This window comes from Coregonus lavaretus (genome assembly GCF_964263955.1).
Source record: "Coregonus lavaretus genome assembly, chromosome: 15".
NCBI lineage: Eukaryota > Metazoa > Chordata > Actinopteri > Salmoniformes > Salmonidae > Coregonus > Coregonus lavaretus.
Genome location: NC_140002.1, coordinates 33,556,524 through 33,576,583, shown reverse-complemented (window position 1 = coordinate 33,576,583; position 20,060 = coordinate 33,556,524). Strand labels below are relative to the sequence as shown.

Genomic DNA, 20,060 nt, shown 5'->3' with positions numbered 1-20,060 from the left:
TTTTGGATGTGCGTAAAACCCACTCCATGCCTTTTCACACTGCATTGTTCTTAGCCCCAGGCTATCTTAGCCCCAGGCTACAGTGAGACTGGTCCTGGGCTAGCTTATCCTGTGTTCACACAAGCATTCGTTAACCCAAGCTTTAGCCCTCTGCTAAGGATTCACACTTGTATTCCAAATCACTGGGCTAATGGACAAACACACATGCTACCAACATTCTATTTCTTCCACGCGACCAATGATATAAGCAATAAGGCATTTATTAACACATTATATCCTCTTGCTTCTAGCCCAGCATTTAATTTGGAACAGTGATGGTTTGTATAAACCTTGATTCTGCCTGTCCGACCTCGGAAACAATGTTTCACTTTTGAAATGTGATCTCTCTGTACAGAGAATGCTGTGCACGGACAAGACAAACCTTTCTGATCCAGTTGAAATGATGCCACAATATTATTATGATGGATAGTTATATTCAATTAGATGTCAATAGAAAAGCTATGAAAACATATGAAAATGAGTGTTTGCTGCCCTTCCAGCTGTGGAGTTTGTGGGGCAGTTGGGTAGCTAAGTGAGAAGATGTTAGCCAGCCTGCATAGCAGCTGTTTTTGTTAGCCATAGAAACCAGTTTAGTTTTTACTGGATGAAAGTATTTTGTTTTTTTGTCAGGTAGTTTTCCTCAGATGGAAATATGAAATAGTATACATTTACTTATTAAAAGTAAATGGGCTAGCTGGCCCTCAGGAGCAGGGCCAGCTAGCCCTGGGCTAAGGTTGGTGCTAGTGTGAACACTCGCTGAGCCCAGGCTAAAATCTGCCTTAGCCCTGGGTTAAGGTGTGAACGCGCCTCATGTAGGCTACATGTGCATATGCCCATCATGGAATGAGAGATGAGATGATGACGGTGACCCACGTACTGTATTTAGAAACATCTAAGTTATTTTCATTAGATTAAAAACCAAGCCCTCAGTAGGCTACCCTTACCCTACTATAATGAAAGCTGGTTCAACAGCAATGCGTTGGGTGTCTTTCTTATCCTGGCCATGCATTAGCCAAGTAGCCTATCCATAAAAGTTTTCTAAATGGTCATCTTGTGAGGCTTTTGCCGGCATGTTTTTGCATTATTCACAATTCACATAGGCCTACCTGCATACTCCATCTAGCTTGTATTAATCCCCATTTCCAAAGAGCGCCTCTTGTCCAGTTACCAAAGACGTGCTCCTCCAAACTTACTTAAATTATTCAGTCCTACTGTAGATAAAAAGGGGATGCCCGCTGACTGTTTTGCTGCTTCTAAACTTGATGTTTTAATAAAGCTTTGGTGATTAAGATTTATATCAAAGCGGTCTCACGAGCCAAACCTTTTATTTATAGTATTGGCTACTGGCGAATGCATTGGGCAGAAAAAAAATTAACTGCTTTCATTGAGGGAAGGGGAGATTATGCTTGTTTTTTAATCAAATTAATGAAATGGGGAAAAAACTGTTTTTAATGTTTCTATATATGAGGTACACGGGCACAAAGAGCACATCTCTGTTGTTCCATGAGCATTTGGTCACTGTGTGTCACGGCTATGACATAACCAAACGCTTTAACGCTAAGACCTGCTTTTGGTGAGTCAAATCTCCCTATTTGTGCTGAATGAATTTGTCACTTTTGCGCTAGTTTTTAAGGACACACCTCAAATATTGCCACCCCTTTCACCTCAGTGCAAGTGAGCTGATACTGGCGCCAGTTTTTACATGCCGAAATTACCAACTAACGTGTGTTTTTACACTTGCACCGCCTTAGCGCCAGCCGAAAATAGAGCCCCTTGAGTAGTTGAATCAGGTCTAGAACAACATTATTATTTATTTTTTTACATTTTTAGTCATTTAGCAGACGCTCTTATCCAGAGCGACTTACAGTTAGAGTGCATACATTTTTCATACTGGCCCCCCGTGGGAAATGAACCCACAACCCTGTCGTTGCAAACGCCATGCTCTACCAACTGAGCTACATCCCTGCCTGCCATTCCCTCCCCTACCCTGGACGACCCTGGGCCAATTATGCGCTGCCCCATGGGTCTCACGGTCGCGGCCGGCTACGACAGAGCCTGGATACGAACCAGGATCTCTAGTGGCACAGCTAGCACTGCGATGCAGTGCCTTAGACCACTGCGCCACTCGGGAGACAACAATGTGGACTGTTTTGTGGTCCCCCAGGAGAGGGTTGGGAAACACTGATCTCAACTGATCAAGGCCAGTTATGGCTGTGTGGAGCAACATGTGCATGTACAAACTGTTACGATTATGACATTATGATCTTGCTATTATTCTTGTTGACACATGATGAAGTCTCATACTGATTTAAAAAAATATATGTTTTGTTGAATTATTGTGTAATTAATTGAATAAACCTCTGTCTGTCTTTTAGGAAACAAGGAAGAAGTTTGAGAAAGAGAGTGAAAAATATTACTCTCAGTTAGATAAACATCTGAATTTGTCTGCTAAGAAGAAGGAAACTCAGCTGCAGGAGGTTGGTAGAAATCCCTCAACAGAGACTTCCTGTAAAGAGTTTAATGGAACTCTGAAGGGATTAAAAGTTTTGTTTGTAAAATGTGTATGTTGTATTCTAATGCTCCCTAATTGGATAACTCAACTGGCTCAAGCTCACCGGCTTAAAGCTTAGCTAATAACAACAAATATTAAGACTAATCGGAAATAAGCTGCTTTTGTAATCACCATTTAATTCCTCCACAGGCTGACGAGCTGCTGGACAAAGAGAGGCTGAACTTCTATGAGTCGTCAGTGGAGTATGTGTACCAGATCCAGCAGGTGCAGGACAGGAAGAAGTTTGATGTGGTGGAGCCTGTAAGTGTTTTCTTCTTCTCCGTCGCCCACACTTCCTGTTTACAGCTCCATGTGTTGCTGCATGGATATCCACAGACATGGCTACAGATGCTGCCTGTGTAACCTATTATAAGATACAGCCACAGTTGATCAATGGCACACATCCTGAACAAACCATAATTAACCTCTGAACACCACTGCACATTGAGACAGGCAAGTCTAACATGGCACACTAGGAAATAATTACTTTCCCATTGATTTCTCATTTGAACCAATGGCTAGATTAGCAATAGGTCAGTGTTAGAGTACAGTATGAGTGAGTGTGGAGAACAGCCTTTGAACAGCTATGAGAGTCTAGAAGTCTGGTACGCAAGGCTAGTATAGAGGTGAACTCTTACACTTCACTTCATTAAGTATTATAAAATAAATTTGGCCATTATAAGAATATAGTGACAGGACCATTTATGAATAACTATCAATATACTAACAATCACTTGTATGTTGCGTTGTTTTCAATGAACAGGTGCTGGCATTTCTTCACAGTATCCTAACACTCAACAGCCTGACGGTGGAGATGACTCAGGACTTCATGCCCTATAAGCAGGAGTTGCAGCTCAGCTTGCAGAATGTGAGTAGCTACCGATGGTAATGACAACATTAGTTAATAAAATGAGACTCAATAATGTTGATGCCTAATGCTGGTAGCGATAGATATAGTAATGGTGATGGGTCTAGTTAGGACTCCATGAAGCTGTAATCGGGCTTCCCAATAACCATCCAACATGACCGTGAGTCTGAGTGTGTTTTGATGTGATCTGTAGACGCGGAACCACTTTGAGAGCACTCGTGAGGAGATTGAGGAGCTGATGAAGAGAATGAAGCATCCAACCCAGATCGGCAAAATGCACAGCCAGCCAATCATTGAGGGCTACTTGTACTCTCAGGAGAAGTGTAAGTATGCATGCTACAGTTTGTTTGTAAACCAGCTACATTCCTCTCAACATGTTGTTTTGAATAAGCCCTGACCTGACATCATATCCTATCACCCTTCTCTCCCAGGGGCCTTGGGTGTGTCATGGGTGAAGTACTACTGTAAGTATCACAAAGACAGTAAGCTGTTTGTCATGGTTCCTGCTGAACCAAAACCTGCAACCAAACAGGTAGGTTATAAAATGGGTCATATAATCTTTATAAGACACTTGAACAACTATTTGTCACATCTCTGATATTTGATCAGACTCAGTAGAATTATTCAATTATATGTGCTCATATATTACTTGTGTTTTTACTTTTTAATTAACTTTCTCCAAAGCTTTAATGTAAAGATTATCTCTCTTCCTCCTTTTACCCACACACTGTCATGGTTTTTCCAGGGCCCCACAGAGCTGAAACTTAAATCCTGCTTCCGCCGAAAGACAGAGTCCATAGACAAGCGCTTCTGCTTTGATATTGAAACTTATGAGAGGTTAGTACTAACGCGTCACTTTGAGATGAGGTAGACTTTGTATAAGATGATACATGCCTTGTGGGATAAACAAGTTTGAGCATTGAGGTGAACAGGTGGTCTACAAGGACACTGAGTGTGTGGGTACAGAGTGGATTCTAGCCCAAACAATCAGTTGGCAGCAGGCTCCTCTATATCCTGCTGGAAGCAGATGGCAAACTCTGTGATTTTTAGGGGAAGGGAACACCATGAACTCATATTTATACAAGCAAGGCATTCTGTACAATATGCACAGCAGAGGGACGCAAGCCATGCACTGACATTTCATATCAGACAGAGGGATGTCAGACACCAGCTCATAAAATGTTGATCACTCAGGCCAGACAAATACAGGTAACTGCCAAAAGGAAACACCAACAAAGTGTCTTACAAGGGTGTTAGGCCACCACGAGCTGCCAAAACAGCTTCAATGCGCCTTGGCATAGATTCTGGAAATCTATTGGAGGGATGCGACACCATTCTTCCACAAGAAATTCCATAATTTTGTGTTTTTGTTGATGGTGGTGGAAACTGCCCAGAATCTCACATAAGTGTTCAATTGGGTTGAGATCTGGTGACTGAGACACACACACCCTTTAATCTTTTTTCTATGTTCCTTTGACACCCCTCTTTCAAAGTCACTGAGATCTCTTCTAGCCATGGTAGCCTGAATAATGGGCAAAATGACCCTAAGCATGATGGGATGTTAATTGCTTAATTAACTCAGGAACACCACCTGTGTGGAAGCACCTGCTTTCAATATACTTTGTATCCCTCATACTCAAGTGTTTCCTTTATTTTGGCAGTTACATGTAGATTTAAACTAATAATGATTTGGACTAAAGGTCTCATGTAACAAAACTGTAGTCAAACAAATGCAATGTTGTCTATGCCCTAACTGTGACACTTGTTCCTATAACCATAGAAACACACCTGTCACACTCCAGGCTGTTTCAGAGGCCAACAGGAAGTTGTGGATGGAGGCCATGTACGGAAAAGAGCCTGTGAGTTTATTTTCTGCCTCCTACTGTAGGGTCCATACATCCCCCCTGGTCCAGATGTTATTCTGTACTGTAAAGGCATTGTGCTTCTACATCTGCATTGCTTGCTGTTTGGGGTTTTAGGCTGGGTTTCTGAATAGCACTTTGTGACATCTGCTGATGTAAAAAGGGCTTTATAGATACATTTGATTGATTGTGTTTTATAGTCCTCATCTTGCTGTTTTACTTTGGTTTTGATAAACAATAATATTATTATAATAATAGCATATATTCAGGATTATTTATACAGATAATTTATGATGGCCACAGAAAGCTCCACATATATTTCAGTTTCTTGGTGTCTTACATTTTCCTTTCATTCCAGATTTATCATTCCCCAATTCACAAGCAAGCTGAAAGTATGTACCATTACCGGTGTTAATTTTTCTGTTTTTACCTGCAGTATATTATAGTGAATTAAAATGTATTAATCTCATAGAACATCCATACACACGTGTATGTCATTCCACTGCTTGTGAAATCTGTTAAATGTTACTTGCCTTCCACAGTGGAATTGAATGAAGTTGGATTCAAGTTTGTGAGAAAATGCATAAACTTTGTTGAAACTAAAGGTAAAGTTACCAGAAAGTTCTAGTCCACACCATGTGTTTTCTCTTTGTATGTCGCCGATCAGATTTCATGCCAGTTTTGTCATAGTCTAGTCAGTATGCCTCATTGCCCTTTAGAGGGCAGAGATGAGTTGTGTTTGGAATGAGATCCGCTAAAGCCTCACTGCTATCCTAAATTAACCTTCTCACCAGACACCAGCAGTAAATAAAAACACACTGGCTCCAATGTGACGTCCAGCCAGGAAAGCATAACTTTGGCATGTAGCTCAACATAATAAACTTCTCTATAGTAGAGTACTTCAGTCCATACTAAATTAGCTGTTTTACTTTGTTTACATCAATGGAACTATTAATAACGCACCAGTACTATGCATAGCTTATTAGTAATCATGCCTCCAGGTAGGCAACAAAGGTATTACTCCAGAGGGAGTCTATTCACATGTGGCATCAGAACACTTTTAACAGTGTGGGCACCTCACATTCAACTGTTTCTATTTCTCAAGCAGCTTAAATTCTTTAGATTCCATGGGCCTTCTCACTTCAGCCCTCCCTAATTCACTCTTCCATACTCTACTTTAATTTAGTAGAAAGACACTCCGTCTGTATTTATGAGTTTGGTGAGGCACCAGCACCATGATATGCTCCTCGTATCTTTCACAACCAGTAAGATATGCAAGCCTCATATAATAACATAAACTCCAGCCGTCCACTGGAGCAGTGAAGAAAATCATTCATTTGGAGAGGCTGGGACGTAGGCTAGCGTTGTCAAGGCGTTGTCTGCTACGTCCCCATTTTCAATCCAGTTCAAACAGGCCTGCACTGAGGAACAGCCTGTACATTTCCACTGCTTGGAATTTCTCGGGAGGAAACTCCCCCTTTAGTTTCCTTTTACCTCAACCCCACCCACTCTCTCTCTCCATCTCCCGCTCTCTTTTACAGGACTCACACAAGAAGGAGTGTACAGAACTGTTGGCAGCAACATCCAAGTGCAGAAGCTTTTAAATGTATTTTTTGGTGAGGAAATTACCCAGTCAACATCTGTGCTCTCTATTTAGTTGGGATTGAGGAATGCATAGAAACAGAAGCACTGTTTGGAGCAGAATACAATTATTAAGATGTTTCATTTCCCTTGTTTCACTGGCACACACAGCAGGATTTGGACTAGCTTATAGGTAATTCCCTCGCCCCTAAGGTGGAGGACTATGTGACAGGCAATACTATTTATTAATCCAATATTAAACAATGTGCTATTGCAAAGGCTTAATTTATTATAATCATTTATCCATTTCTGCAGCCCTCTATAATGATGTTGTTGTGTAAACATTGAAATGTTATATTTACTTGCCTTTTGAATGAAGGAATAAAATAAATGGTTGCTTATGAATAGATTAACTGAGACAAATAAACTCAAAGTAAATTAATACTTTAATAACTTGCCAGCAGTTATCTTCTCAGAATTTGTTTTCAAGGTTGTTTGCAAGGGCCTCTGCATATATATATTTTAGTTTTTACAATTTCTGATTGTTTGTTTTTAATCGGCTCTCTCCTCTCTCTGTAGACCAGAAATGCCCAGGAGATGTGGATTTCTACAGCAGTGACTTGGACATAAAAACCATCACCAGTGCAATGAAGTTTTATCTCAGGTGTGTTCTCGTCCTCTTAAATCATCCAGCAGGTGACACACGAGCCAGCTGCTCTGGAACAACAATTTCTATAGAATTATGTTACATCAACCTTTCTCTGAAGTCCATTAGCACTCAGCTAAGGATTACTTTATACTATTCCAGGTATTCCTTAAAGAGGTAGGGTTTCAAGTGTCTCCGGAAGGTGGTCAGTGACTCCGCTGTCTTGGCGTAATGGGGGAGCTTATTCCACCATTGGGGTGCCAGAGCAGCGAATAGCTTTGACTGAGCTGAGCGGGAACTGTGCTTCCGTAGAGGTAGGGGAGCTAGCAGGCCAGAGGTGGATGAAGGTAGTGCCCTCGTTTGGGTGTAGGGTCTGATCAGAGCCTGAAGGTAAGGAGGTGCCGTACCCCTCACAGCTCCGTAGGCAAGCACCATGGTCTTGTAGTAGATGCGAGCCTCAACTGGAAGCCAGTGGAGTGTGCGGAGGAGCGGGGTGACATGAGAGAACTTGGGAAGGTTGAACACCAAACAGGCTGCAGCGTTCTGGATAAGTTGTAGGGGTTTAATGGCACAGGCAGGGAGCCCAGCCAACAGCGAGTTGCAGTAATCCAGACGGGAGATGACAAGTGCCTGGATTAGGACCTGTGCCGCTTTCTTTGTAAGGTAGGGTCGTACTCTGCGAATGTTGTAGAGCATGAACCTGCAGGATCGGGTCACCGCTTTGATGTTAGCGGAGAACGACAGGGTGTTGTCCAGGGTCACGCCAAGGTTCTTTGCACTCTGGGAGGAGGACACAATGGATTTGTCAACCGTGATGGCGAGATCATGGAGCGGGCAGTCCTTCCCCGGGAGGAAGAGCAGCTCCGTCTTGCCGAGGTTCAGCTTGAGGTGGTGATCCAACATCCACACTGATATGTCTGCCAGACATGCAGAGATGCGATTCGCCACCTGGTTATCAGAAGGGGGAAAGGAGAAAATTAATTGTGTGTTGTCTGCGTAGCAATGATAGGAGAGACCATGTGAGGATATGACAGAGCCAAGTAACTTGGTGTATAGAGAGAATAAGAGAGGGCCTAGAACTGAGCCCTGGGGGACACCAGTGTTGAGAGCACATGGTGCGGAGACAGATTCTCGCCACGCCACCTGGTAGGAGCGACCTGTCAGGTAGGATGCAATCCAAGTGGTAGGAGCGACCTGTCAGGTAGGATGCAATCCAAGAGTGAGCAGCGCCGGATTGCGTCCTACCATATCAAAATATATAGGGCTCTGTACTGCATGTAATGTACAGTATGCACAGTATAGTATGTACATTTTGCAGTTCTATGGCATTTCCAGACTGTATATTCTGTATATGTTTTATACGAAAATGTTATTCCATGTTTCAAGTAAGTTATGTGTAGTGATTAGAGAGACTTTGTAATAATCTATGCTGGCTGAGGTTGTTCTCTGCTCCATGAGCCTAGTATAATTGTTTGCTGTTTGAAGTACTCAGTGACAAGGCCTCTTGGCTTCAAGGCCAGGTTTTTATCCTCCCCCAATACCCCTCATGATGATTTACTCACAGGTCATCTCACCACACTTAGAAGAGGCCAGGCAGCTGTTTGAAGGAGATTACTCAAGGCCTTTGGTCTCTCATGCCTTAACACTGCAGTAATAAATCTAATTTCAGATTAGGAAGGAAAGTTTTGATAAAGAGAAATTTGGCAGTAGCCTCTCAAATTAATTCAGAATGAATAGCACTTGTTGATGCTGAAAGTGCATGAGCAACAAATTAGTAGCAGTCGTTAACCTCTACGGGATCGGTGTCCCGTATACGGGACAGTTGAGCTAACGTGCGCTAATGTGATTAGCATGACTGTTGTAAGTAACAGCAAACTTTCCAGGACATAGACATGTCTTATATGGGCAGAAAGCTTAAATTATTGTTAATCTAACTGCACTGTCCAATTTACAGTAGCTATTACAGTGAAAAAAACATGCTATTGTTTGAGGAGAGTGCACAACAACAACAAAAAATATCACGGCAACTGGTTTGATACATTTACCTCTGAAGGTAAATAATGTACTTACATTCAGTAATCTTGCTCTGATTTGTCATCCTGAGGGTCCTAGAGTTAAAATGTAGCATAGTTTTGTTTGATAAAATCAATTTTTATATTCAAATATAGGAACTGGGTTCTACAGTTTGAACCCCTGCTGTCTCTGGCTCCACACCCACCCCGCCCGGCCATCTAGATGTGTGAAAGTTAGTGTATAAGCTAATGATCCATCATGTATGACATTCCTGGGAGTGTGTAAACTTACATTTTGTATTACCATATCATTTTTGTATGTTCTCTATAGTTATGTACTTGAAAATGTATCAATTGTCCAATTTGGCATATTTGGGAAGACTTGAAACAAAATAGTCCAGTATTGCAATGCTTCACTGGATTAATCTGAAACTTTGCACATACACTGCTATCTAAATTGCACCTAAACTGCAATATTATATTGTGTCCTTTTTACACATTTTTACATTTTAGTCATTTAGCAGACGCTCTTATCCAGAGCGACTTACAGTTAGTGAGTGCATACATTTTCATACTGGCCCCCTGTGGGAAACGAACCCACAACCCTGGCATTGCAAGCGCCATGCTCTACCAACTGAGCTACAGGGGACTACTGCCTTTCTCTTGCATTTCAAAGATGATAAAATAAAATGCATGTTTTTTGTTTGTATTATCTTTTACCAGATCTAATGTGTTATTCTCCTACATTAATTTCACATTTCCACAAACTTCCAAGTGTTTCCTTTCAAATGGTATCAATAATATGCATATCCTTGCAGGTCCTGAGCTACAGGCAGTTAGATTTGGGTATGTCATTTTAGGCGAAAATTTTAAAAAAAGGGTCAGATCCTTAAGAGGTTAAAAAGGGTGTTTTAGGGTATGATGTGAGTGTTGGAGTATTTGTACTGTACTTATTTACCTGATCGCGTGTGTTCATCCACAGGAGCCTAACAGAGCCTTTGATGACCTACGGTCTCAACAGGGACCTCATCTTAGCAGCAAGTAAGACGTGTTTTCACACTTACTGACGTAAAAACAACAATGAATTGGAGAAACAATTACTGAAACCCACTTCAAGATCAGATCATATCTTATTTGCATATGGCTTACACATTTAAAAAGAAACTGCCCCAGTTCCCTAAACTGATGGACTTCTGTAACATGTAAAGTAGGTCAGACGTCAGATTTATAGATCTTTAGCATAGTCTCATTGCACATAAAACGTACATTTCCTTCTCATGTGAGGGCATGTTTTTGTAGGACACATTTTGTCTGACACTACTGTACATTTGTATCGTACAAGTCATTACATTTTAAAGGTTGGTTTTGGGAGCTGAGCAACACGTTGTTTACTTCCACATCTTGTCATATGTTTGCCAAATGCTCTCCATAGAGTTAATTCATTATGCATTTGTTCTCCATCAGATTGAGTTCATTCTCAAGTTCAACAGGCTGGGTTACAGCTATAAAAGGGAAGAAAAAAAGTACACACGCTCTAATGTTGTACACCAGCTCTAATCCTCTTAACTGAGATAAACTCCCATGCCCCAGGAGCCCTATTGTTCAACTGCATGAGGTCCTTGTTTCACATTACACCACAATGCAGCTGTGTGGAGCTGGACCCCTAAAATGTTTTGACTGGGATGAGGATTAGGCTTTGCTGATTTACTTTCTCATGCACAATGTCTATGCATGTTTAATTAAAACTCCATATATACAGTTGAAGTCGGAAGTTTACGTACACCTTAGCCAAATACATTTAAACTCAGTTTTTCACAATTCCTGACATTTAATCCTAGTAAGAATTCCCTGTTTTAGGTCAGTTAGGATCACCATTTTATTTTAAGAATGTGAAATGTCATAATAATAGTAGAGAGTGATTTATTTAAGCTTTTATTTCTTTCATCACATTCCCAGTGGGTCAGAAGTTTACATACACTCAATTAGTATTTGGTAGCATTGCCTTTAAATTGTTTAACTTGGGTCAAATGTTTCAGGTAGCCTTCCACAAGCTTCCCACAATAAGTTGGGTGAATTCTGGCTCATTCTTCCTGACAGAGCTGGTGTAACTGAGTCAGGTTCGTAGGCCTCCTTGCTCGCACACGCTTTTTCAGTTCTGCCCACACATTTTCTATAGGATTGAGGTCAGGGCTTTGTGATGGCCACTCCAATACCTTGACTTTGTTGTCCTTAAGCCATTTTGCCACAACTTTGGAAGTATGCTTGGGGTCATTGTCCATTTGGAGGACCCATTTGCAACCAAGCTTTAACTTCCTGACTGATGTCTTGAGATGTTGCTTCAATATATCCACATAATTGTCCTTCCTCATGATGCCATCTATTTTGTGAAGTGCACCAGTCCCTCCTGCAGCAAAGCACCCCCACAGCATGATGCTGCCACCCCTGTGCTTCACGGTTGGGATGGTGTTCTTCGGCTTGCAAGCGTCCCCCTTTTTCCTCCAAACATAACGATGGTCATTATGGCCAAACAGTTCTATTTTTGTTTCATCAGACCAGAGGACATTTCTCCAAAAAGTATGATCTTTGTCCCCATGTGCAGTTGCAAACTGTAGTCTGGCTTTTTTATGGCGGTTTTGGAGCAGTGTCTTCTTCCTTGCTGAGCGGCCTTTCAGGTTATGTCGATATAGGACTGGTTTTACTGTGGCTATAGATACTTTTGTACCTGTTTCCTCCAGCATCTTCACAAGGTCCTTTGCTGTTGTTCTGGGATTGATTTGCACTTTTCGCACCAAAGTACGTTAATCTCTAGGAAACAGAACGCGTCTCCTTCCTGAGCGGTATGACGGCTGCGTGGTCCCATGGTGTTTATACTTGCGTACTATTGTTTGTACAGATGAACGTTGTACCTTCAGGCGTTTGGAAATTGCTCCCGAGGATGAACCAGACTTGTGGAGGTCTACAATTTTTTTTCTGAGGTCTTTCTTTTGGTTTTCCTATGATGTCAAGCAAAGAGGCACTGAGTTTGAAGGTAGGCCTTGAAATACATCTACAGGTACACCTCCAATTGACTCAAATGATGTCAATTAGCCTATCAGAAGCTTCTAAAGCCATAACATCATTTTCTGGAATTTTCCAAGCTGTTTAAAGGCACAGTCAACTTAGTGTATGTAAACTTTTGACCCACTGGAATTGTGATACAGTGAATTATAAGTGAAATAATCTGTCTGTAAACAATTGTTGGAAAAATTACTTGTGTCATGCACAAAGTAGATGTCCTAACCGACTTGCCAAAACTATAGTTTGTTAACAAGAATTTTGTGGAGTGGTTGAAAAACGAGTTTTAATGACTCCAACCTAAGTGTATGTAAACTTCTGACTTCAACTGTACATAATGGATTGTGTAAAATCGGCAACAAATAAATGCCCTAAAAGCAGTGATGTTTAGGTCAATCTCAATTGAGGATAATATATAAATTATTGCTCATGTATATAGTATTTCTCATCTCTTAGAATCTGATAATCTAGCTGATCGACTGGGTGCAATCCACTGCCTGACGTACAAACTCCCAGAGAAGAATCGAGAAATGCTAAGCCTACTGATCCAACACCTGGTCAAGTAAGAGCTAACCTGATATGATATGCCGCTGTTGTGCTGCAGCCTCTGTGCCTTGTCTCCTAACTGATGCAGTTGCAAGGGTTATTCTTATTTAGGCCTTTTATTGTGGTTTAATTGCATATCTGTGGTGTTGTGTTGCCCATGGGCTCAGTGAAGGGATTAACTGGCATCTGTTCAGATGGTTACAGTATCGGACTGAGACACTTGGATCTATGTATAGTGCAAATGTAATGTACATTTAAATTGGGAAATACCTGTCCAATCCTCCAATATTATCAATATCCTGTTTATTAATTTATGATAGATGTGCAATTATAAATTGACATTAACTGGCATTAAGTTGTTCACTATTAGATAGGCGTTTGTTCCTATTGGACATGACTTTAGAGTCATGTTGTTTATGAACCCATCTGGATTCCTATTGACAGTGTCTGCGGTAACAGTGGGGACAACCTGATGACTCCCTCCAACATGGGCGTGATCTTCGGCCCCACCCTGATGAGGGCAGAAGAGGAGACTGTGGCAGCCATGTTGGATATAAAGTTCCAGAACATTGTTGTTGAGATTCTCATTGAGGACTACACCAAGGTGAATTTGAAAGATTCAGTTACCGCTCCTCCCTTGCAAAGAGCTTAAGAGTCAAGTGATTGTTATTTGATGTACTGTGGCATCATACACATTCAAGTAGGCCATGGTTCATTCTCGATCAGTGAATCTCAAACTTTTCCACTCGGGGGTCCCCCCTTCCATCATTGGGGAACAACCTAGCTAAAACATGTTAACTGACATGGGTTACTTGATCTGGACATTTCTGACAAGTTATAAATGGCTCTCTAAGGTCTGCAATGACTGGCATGACAAGAGTAAAACTGCTGATGTACTACCCAATTACGTAATTGCACCTTGTGTATTTTACTATTACAACTTTCAAGAGTATGTTGAAAGCCTGAGTCGGGCTTTCAACTTACTCTTGAAAGTTGGAATAGTAGAATGCACAAGGTGCACAGTTTGGGAACCACTGATCTAGGTACTAATGCGTATTCTCAAGTATAATGTAATGTATATTAAATGTAAGTCCTTTTGGACGAGCTGCTGTGATTACAGATATTCTGCAGTGCACCAGAGGAGAGTTCCACAGCCCCACCAATGCCTCCTCCAAGGTTCACCCCAAGGAAACGGCAACCAATCACCATCTCCAAGCGTCCGGCCCGCGTCTACCTAGCAGTTAATTATGGCCAGGTCCAGAACACTGAGAGTAATTATTTACCTCTGCTTTAATCATCATGATCATCATCCTCATCATCACCATAACCATTATTATCATTATCATCCCTTGTCCTGCAAATGCAGATTATATTAAGATTATTACATTGTTCACTTGGTATGTGTAAGGTGATTTATACAGTAGGTGGCTGATGTTTATTCTGGACACTGTATTACTGAGAGAATGATGTGGGAATCTTAAGTACTTGTGAATTGATAGCACAGAATACAGAATGTACTTTTACTTTTCTTTCTAACTGTTTGGTCTTTACATGAATTGCATGCCCTTCTTTGAGGGAAAAGTGTGTTCTTTTATCAAGCCATTTTAAACCAATTTGGTTGAATTGGAAGCAATAAACGTCAAAAAAATGTTGCATGCCATATCTAGATGTTTGCTTACTCCAACCTCTTCCTAACTGCACTTAGAGAGGCAGTAGGAGGTATTGTGTGCTCACTGAATGGAAGTTTTTGCTTCAGGCTAAATCATGTAATTTATACCTCTTGTAACTTTGCGTTAAATGTCTGTGTGTGAGTCAGTCCTTTCATTTACTGTGGCATGGATAGATGTGGAACACTTGCAGCTTGTCCTCCCCTCATTGTGTGGTATTTTATTTAGTGATCTTCTCTGAGTTCCTGCTTGGAGTTAACAAATAACCAGCTCTGCTTTGCATGACAATTAACTACCACCTGTCTGAATCCAGCATTTGAATAGTGCATGTACCACTGGAAACCTGGCCAACAGCATGACTCTAGATGAGACAAAGAGTACGCCGAAGTCGTCTGTTTACTTTTTAATCTCCTAAAGTAATAGATAATTGTTATACGCAATCCGTATTATACGCAATACGCAAAACGTATTTTTCTCTGGATCACAGACTATTAATCCACAAATGTACTTTTTATTTAACTATAAAGGCTTTGTTTTTTCCATTATTTAATGAATCCGTCCAAATGCCCACATTTAGACATTGCTTTTATAATACTCAGAATGAATGAAAGTACTAATTAAAATAATATATATTGGTTTGTGTGGTTCATTTGTTTTTATTAGCTTTAATTATTCCTTTTTAATAGGTAAAACATGGTTAGATCACACATACCACATGTATAGACATAACATTCTGTAAGTAGAAGTATTCTACATGTGATAGGTAGGAGCTCAGGAGAAGTAATGATCATATCAAGTTCAAAATCAGTTCTAAAGCAGCAACCTCTGCATTACGACTGTGGGGAATTACCTGCATATTCTTTAACCACTAAACCCAAACACAAGAAGGTAGTTCAGGAATATGCCTATGCTGAAAATGTGTTGAACTTTATTTGTATTTCGATTGAACTCTGTTTTTAACCTGTGTTTGTGTCACATAGATGAGCAGAATGGCAGCAGACCAGAGGGGGTGAATTTTGGCGGGGACACCCCAACGAGCCCCACACCTATCCAGAGGACCAAACCCATTACCGCCCCTCCACGGCTCCATAGGGACCCTCCTCAGAGTAAGGCCCTCCTGCCCAAGCCATCAACCCGCCAGGACAGACACTCAGACTCTGACGTTGCCAAACTGGTCGCTAAGCTACAGGGCGGAGGTCAGAGGCCAGATACAGCAGCAACAGCCAATGGAGAGACAGGAGTCACTGTAAACCGAGTGCAGTCCTTCCAAGGCAGGAGACCAACTCCTCGAAGTGTTGCAGTCATCAGAGAAGGTAGCAGAACAACCTGTAGCCTACTATATCATCTCACAACACAAACACACTATGAATTCTATACTATTTTATATGCAGCTTAACCACATTGCAGCAGTACAGTACTTAGCTGGTCTGTGATATTGATGCCATATTATCATGTGCAATGAGAAGAGAAATTGGAAAGTGGATTTTCATACATTGTGTTAGCTCTTGGTTGTGTTAGATTTTTTAATTTGAATCTACATTTCATGACAGTTTACCTAAGGTTTTCCTTCCTTACATTGCAGCAGAAAGTGACGGCGTGATCAAAACGAGGTCTCCGGCTGAGAAGCCTGCCATCTGCAGACCTCCAACCAGACCCCCTGACCCGCCTAGCCGATACCCTGCACCCCATAAGAGCCCCACTGCAGCCCCCAGCGAGGACACCCCAGTGTCGTAGTGAGTAGATCTTAGAACTCAGCCGGACATAGACACTCCATCCAGACTGATTAAAATTGTAATCAAGAGAACAATCACAAAATACTGTGTTAGCCATGAGTTTCCTTTTGGTCTTCCTCCAATCCTTGTTAAATTTACGGTTTCCCCTGTCAAGTTGAAATATCACAAGAAGTTGGATCCCCTTTTCCTAATGAACCCTCCATACCACACTAATTCAATTGGCTTCATTTTTTGCCCACATTGTCTAACTGTCTGGTTTACTCATCTCCAAACATTTGTTATTCTGTTTTGGAGTTGAGTTGGAAGCATTATATAGTCAGAGTGTACATGAAGTCTTAGTCAGTTTATTTTCTTAGGACAAAGATTTCACTCTTTTATTGTACATTATTCACTAGTCTGTTCAGAAACTCCCCACTATGATTTCAGCTTCAGTGTCCCATTTGATATCACATTGTAGTGACAAAATAACCTATAATTTGCTACTCACCAATGACCCTTCTTGTACTCTGTTCATGCCTGCCCCTGTTGTTTTACAAGGGGTATACCGTGCAATGCCATAATAGATTTAGGGTGATATGTTCTGCCTACTAAACACTGCTAAAATACACAAAAGAAAAACTGTGTTACTAATAATACTTGCACTGTGATGCATCTCAAAAGCTCTCTTTTACAATGTCCATGAGATTGTGGCAATAATTTATGTGGATCTCAAGTAAACAGTGTGCACAACAGATGTAGGTAATGAGATCACAAGCTGTAGTATTCCAAACTCCTTTTGTATTAGGTGCCCTCCTATCTATTTCAAATACTACAGTTATTTTGTAACATCTTATTCTAAGTAACATGTCATTTTCCCATTGCCAGGGCTGTTTAGTGGGCAGAAAATGTTGCCCATAATGTTTGTCATTGTACTCTAGCAGTGTTTGGTATGCTGTAAACCCAACATGTCTCAGGGATCATCTGGGATTAATCTGTCTTTCTCTTTCTCCAGCGTTGCTTCCAAAGCCATGTTTTTTGAGAATGCTTCAAGGCAATTTGGAAGGTAGGTTTGAAACAAAACTCTATCTCTACATGCCCCTTTGCTCCATGAAATCATTATGTAGAGGAAATCCGCAAGATATGCATGTTACATGACGAGATGGCAGTAGCTACAGCCACGGTTGGCAAGGCCTCAACATGCTGCAAAGCCAAGTTGTTTAAACATAATGCTTCATGCTGATGGCTGAGAAATTAATTGATGAGTTCACTTTAAAGATTAACTATTGAAAGTATCTTGCTCTTAAAAATGTAGTAGTCACTGTCCCTGGTCTCAGCTTGTTTGACCATTTATAATTAAATTGGAGCTGAGAGGCTGTCTTGAATTATCTCAAATGAATGTTGAAAATAATCCATACTTGGCCATAAAACTATGTCCATGCTTGTATGACTAAAGTGATAAGCCCCCAACTTTAACTGCCACAGACCTACATGGTTTTCTCACTAACAAGCTTTAACAAGTGATTGAGCTCATGATTGGGCTCTATTTTCGGCTGGCGCTGAGGCGGCTAAGTGTCAAACACACTGGCATTTTCCACCCCTTACACCAGGTTCGGCAATTTACCAGTCTAACATCAGCTCACTTGCGCTGAGGTGGAAGTGGTGGCAATATTTATAATAATAATAATATGCCATTTAGCAGACGCTTTTATCCAAAGCGACTTAGTCATGCGTGCATACATTATTTATTTTTTGTGTATGGGTGGTCCCGGGGATCGAACCCACTACCTTGGCGTTACAAGCGCCGTGCTCTACCAGCTGAGCTACAGAGGACCACCATATTTGAGGTGTGTCCTTAAAAACAAGGTCAAAAGTGACAATTTCATGCAGCGCTAACGGGATGTTTTAAGACCCACCAAAAGCAGGTGTTAACGGTATCGCAGTTAGTAATGGCATTGGCTTTTGAGAGCAGAAGCACAGCCTATCAAGCCATGAAACACATTGGCCATGGAGCGTGCCTTTTGTGCCGGTGAATCTCGTATTTAGAAACATAAAAAAACAATTGTTTTCTGCCCATTTTGTTTAATTTGATACAAAACCAAGCATAGCCTACCCTCCCCTTAACCCGTGGGAATTGGCCTAAATTAAAATGTTTCTCACAGAATAAATATATGAAATGCATAACCATGGTAGCAATTGAAAGGGAACACTGGAGATTATGGGGAAATTATCAGACCAAAGGTGAGGACACAACAGTTCACCTGACACAAGGCTGAATCCAAACATTACACTGTTGATTTTATGTGCATTTTACATTTACTGTATATTTCGACGTATTTGTTTATAATGAAATCTGAAAATACTTTGGATACATTCAGGAACATGATAAGAATATTCCTGGAAAATGTGTTGTAGGTGCAACATAAGACAAAATAATTACAAGGGTTTGAGTGAGAGGACTAACTGGTGTCTCCAAATGGCCACACACCTCTCCAAAGTGTGCACATTTCCTAAGTAAAATCAATCTACTTGTATGGCTCAAAGAACAGTCTTCAACTATAAGGTGCTGTTTTGAGCTCTCCTAGCCATGCCGTTGAGGAACTAGAGCAAGCACACTTGTAGTAGTTTTGTTTGGAACACAACCCTGCATCCCTGCCATCACACAATTACTGTTGTTGTTTACGCAATCCAAAGTTATAAAATACGATATTACAGTGTTAGGCTTTCACAATGCAATTCAGAGAAACAAAACGTAATTTTGGTGCGCATAGAAAGGAGTCTTGAGTGCATTCAGGTGCGTGTGCCGCGGTACATTTTCTTCACAGTAGACAAACATCATTCTGTTCAGAATAACCCAGGGTATGACACCATGTCATCTTGTAACTGTACATCAAACACAGTGATCATAAACGTCGACACTGTATGTATATGGCATGAGTTTTATGATGTGAAAATGTGAAGTGCATATTTAGTCTCACCGGTGTTTGACTTGCTCGTATGACATCAAAGCAGTATTTATAATCGTCAACGTCTCATCTTTCAAAATATATAGTCCTCTTAGACCATTTTTACATTGACGATAGCAAAGGGACGTTTTCTAGAGGTTCTCGAGAGGTATCGATTCTTGAGAGACCATACTGCTGCGAAATTATCACGTCTCGAGCACTACCTCAAAATGTTTAGATATGTATGTCAAAATGTTGAGATACGCAAGTAAAACTGCGTAAGTCTACATTTTGAAATAGGTCATACGAATATAATGTTTTTTCATTTGTAACATTGTGTGGTGATTTCAAAGGTGGCACCACAGGTCCCAGAGTGGTGGGGGGGAAATTGTAACCAGGTAAAACTCAAGGTATGACAGTAATAAATCAGCTGTGATGGGAACAGAGTTTTCTATCAGGTCATATGTTGTTGTTTTTTAAGTCCTTGCAAAACCCCTGGCCCTAGGGAGGATGAAAACATAAAAATCCTGTCAAACAAATCATGAGGCGATTCAGTCTAAACAACAGTGCTTTGACCCTC

At 41.0% G+C, this 20,060-nt stretch overlaps 1 protein-coding gene across 2 annotated transcripts in view; it reads left to right on the top strand.

Annotated features, from left to right (window-relative positions):
• The window catches only part of LOC311142470 (oligophrenin-1-like), a 43,078-nt gene that overhangs the window by 9,240 nt on the left and 13,778 nt on the right, over positions 1-20,060 (top strand). For both annotated transcript variants that reach the window (XM_084178119.1, XM_084178120.1), the window contains exons 5-22: positions 2,415-2,516; positions 2,741-2,851; positions 3,354-3,458; positions 3,652-3,781; positions 3,890-3,990; positions 4,204-4,295; positions 5,239-5,317; positions 5,679-5,712; positions 5,863-5,925; positions 6,862-6,936; positions 7,481-7,565; positions 10,542-10,600; positions 13,070-13,175; positions 13,604-13,763; positions 14,280-14,430; positions 15,807-16,139; positions 16,409-16,559; positions 17,551-17,601. In XM_084178119.1, the coding sequence (XP_084034245.1) occupies positions 2,415-2,516; positions 2,741-2,851; positions 3,354-3,458; positions 3,652-3,781; positions 3,890-3,990; positions 4,204-4,295; positions 5,239-5,317; positions 5,679-5,712; positions 5,863-5,925; positions 6,862-6,936; positions 7,481-7,565; positions 10,542-10,600; positions 13,070-13,175; positions 13,604-13,763; positions 14,280-14,430; positions 15,807-16,139; positions 16,409-16,559; positions 17,551-17,601 (1,988 nt within the window). The remainder of the gene's footprint in view (positions 1-2,414; positions 2,517-2,740; positions 2,852-3,353; positions 3,459-3,651; positions 3,782-3,889; positions 3,991-4,203; positions 4,296-5,238; positions 5,318-5,678; positions 5,713-5,862; positions 5,926-6,861; positions 6,937-7,480; positions 7,566-10,541; positions 10,601-13,069; positions 13,176-13,603; positions 13,764-14,279; positions 14,431-15,806; positions 16,140-16,408; positions 16,560-17,550; positions 17,602-20,060) is intronic.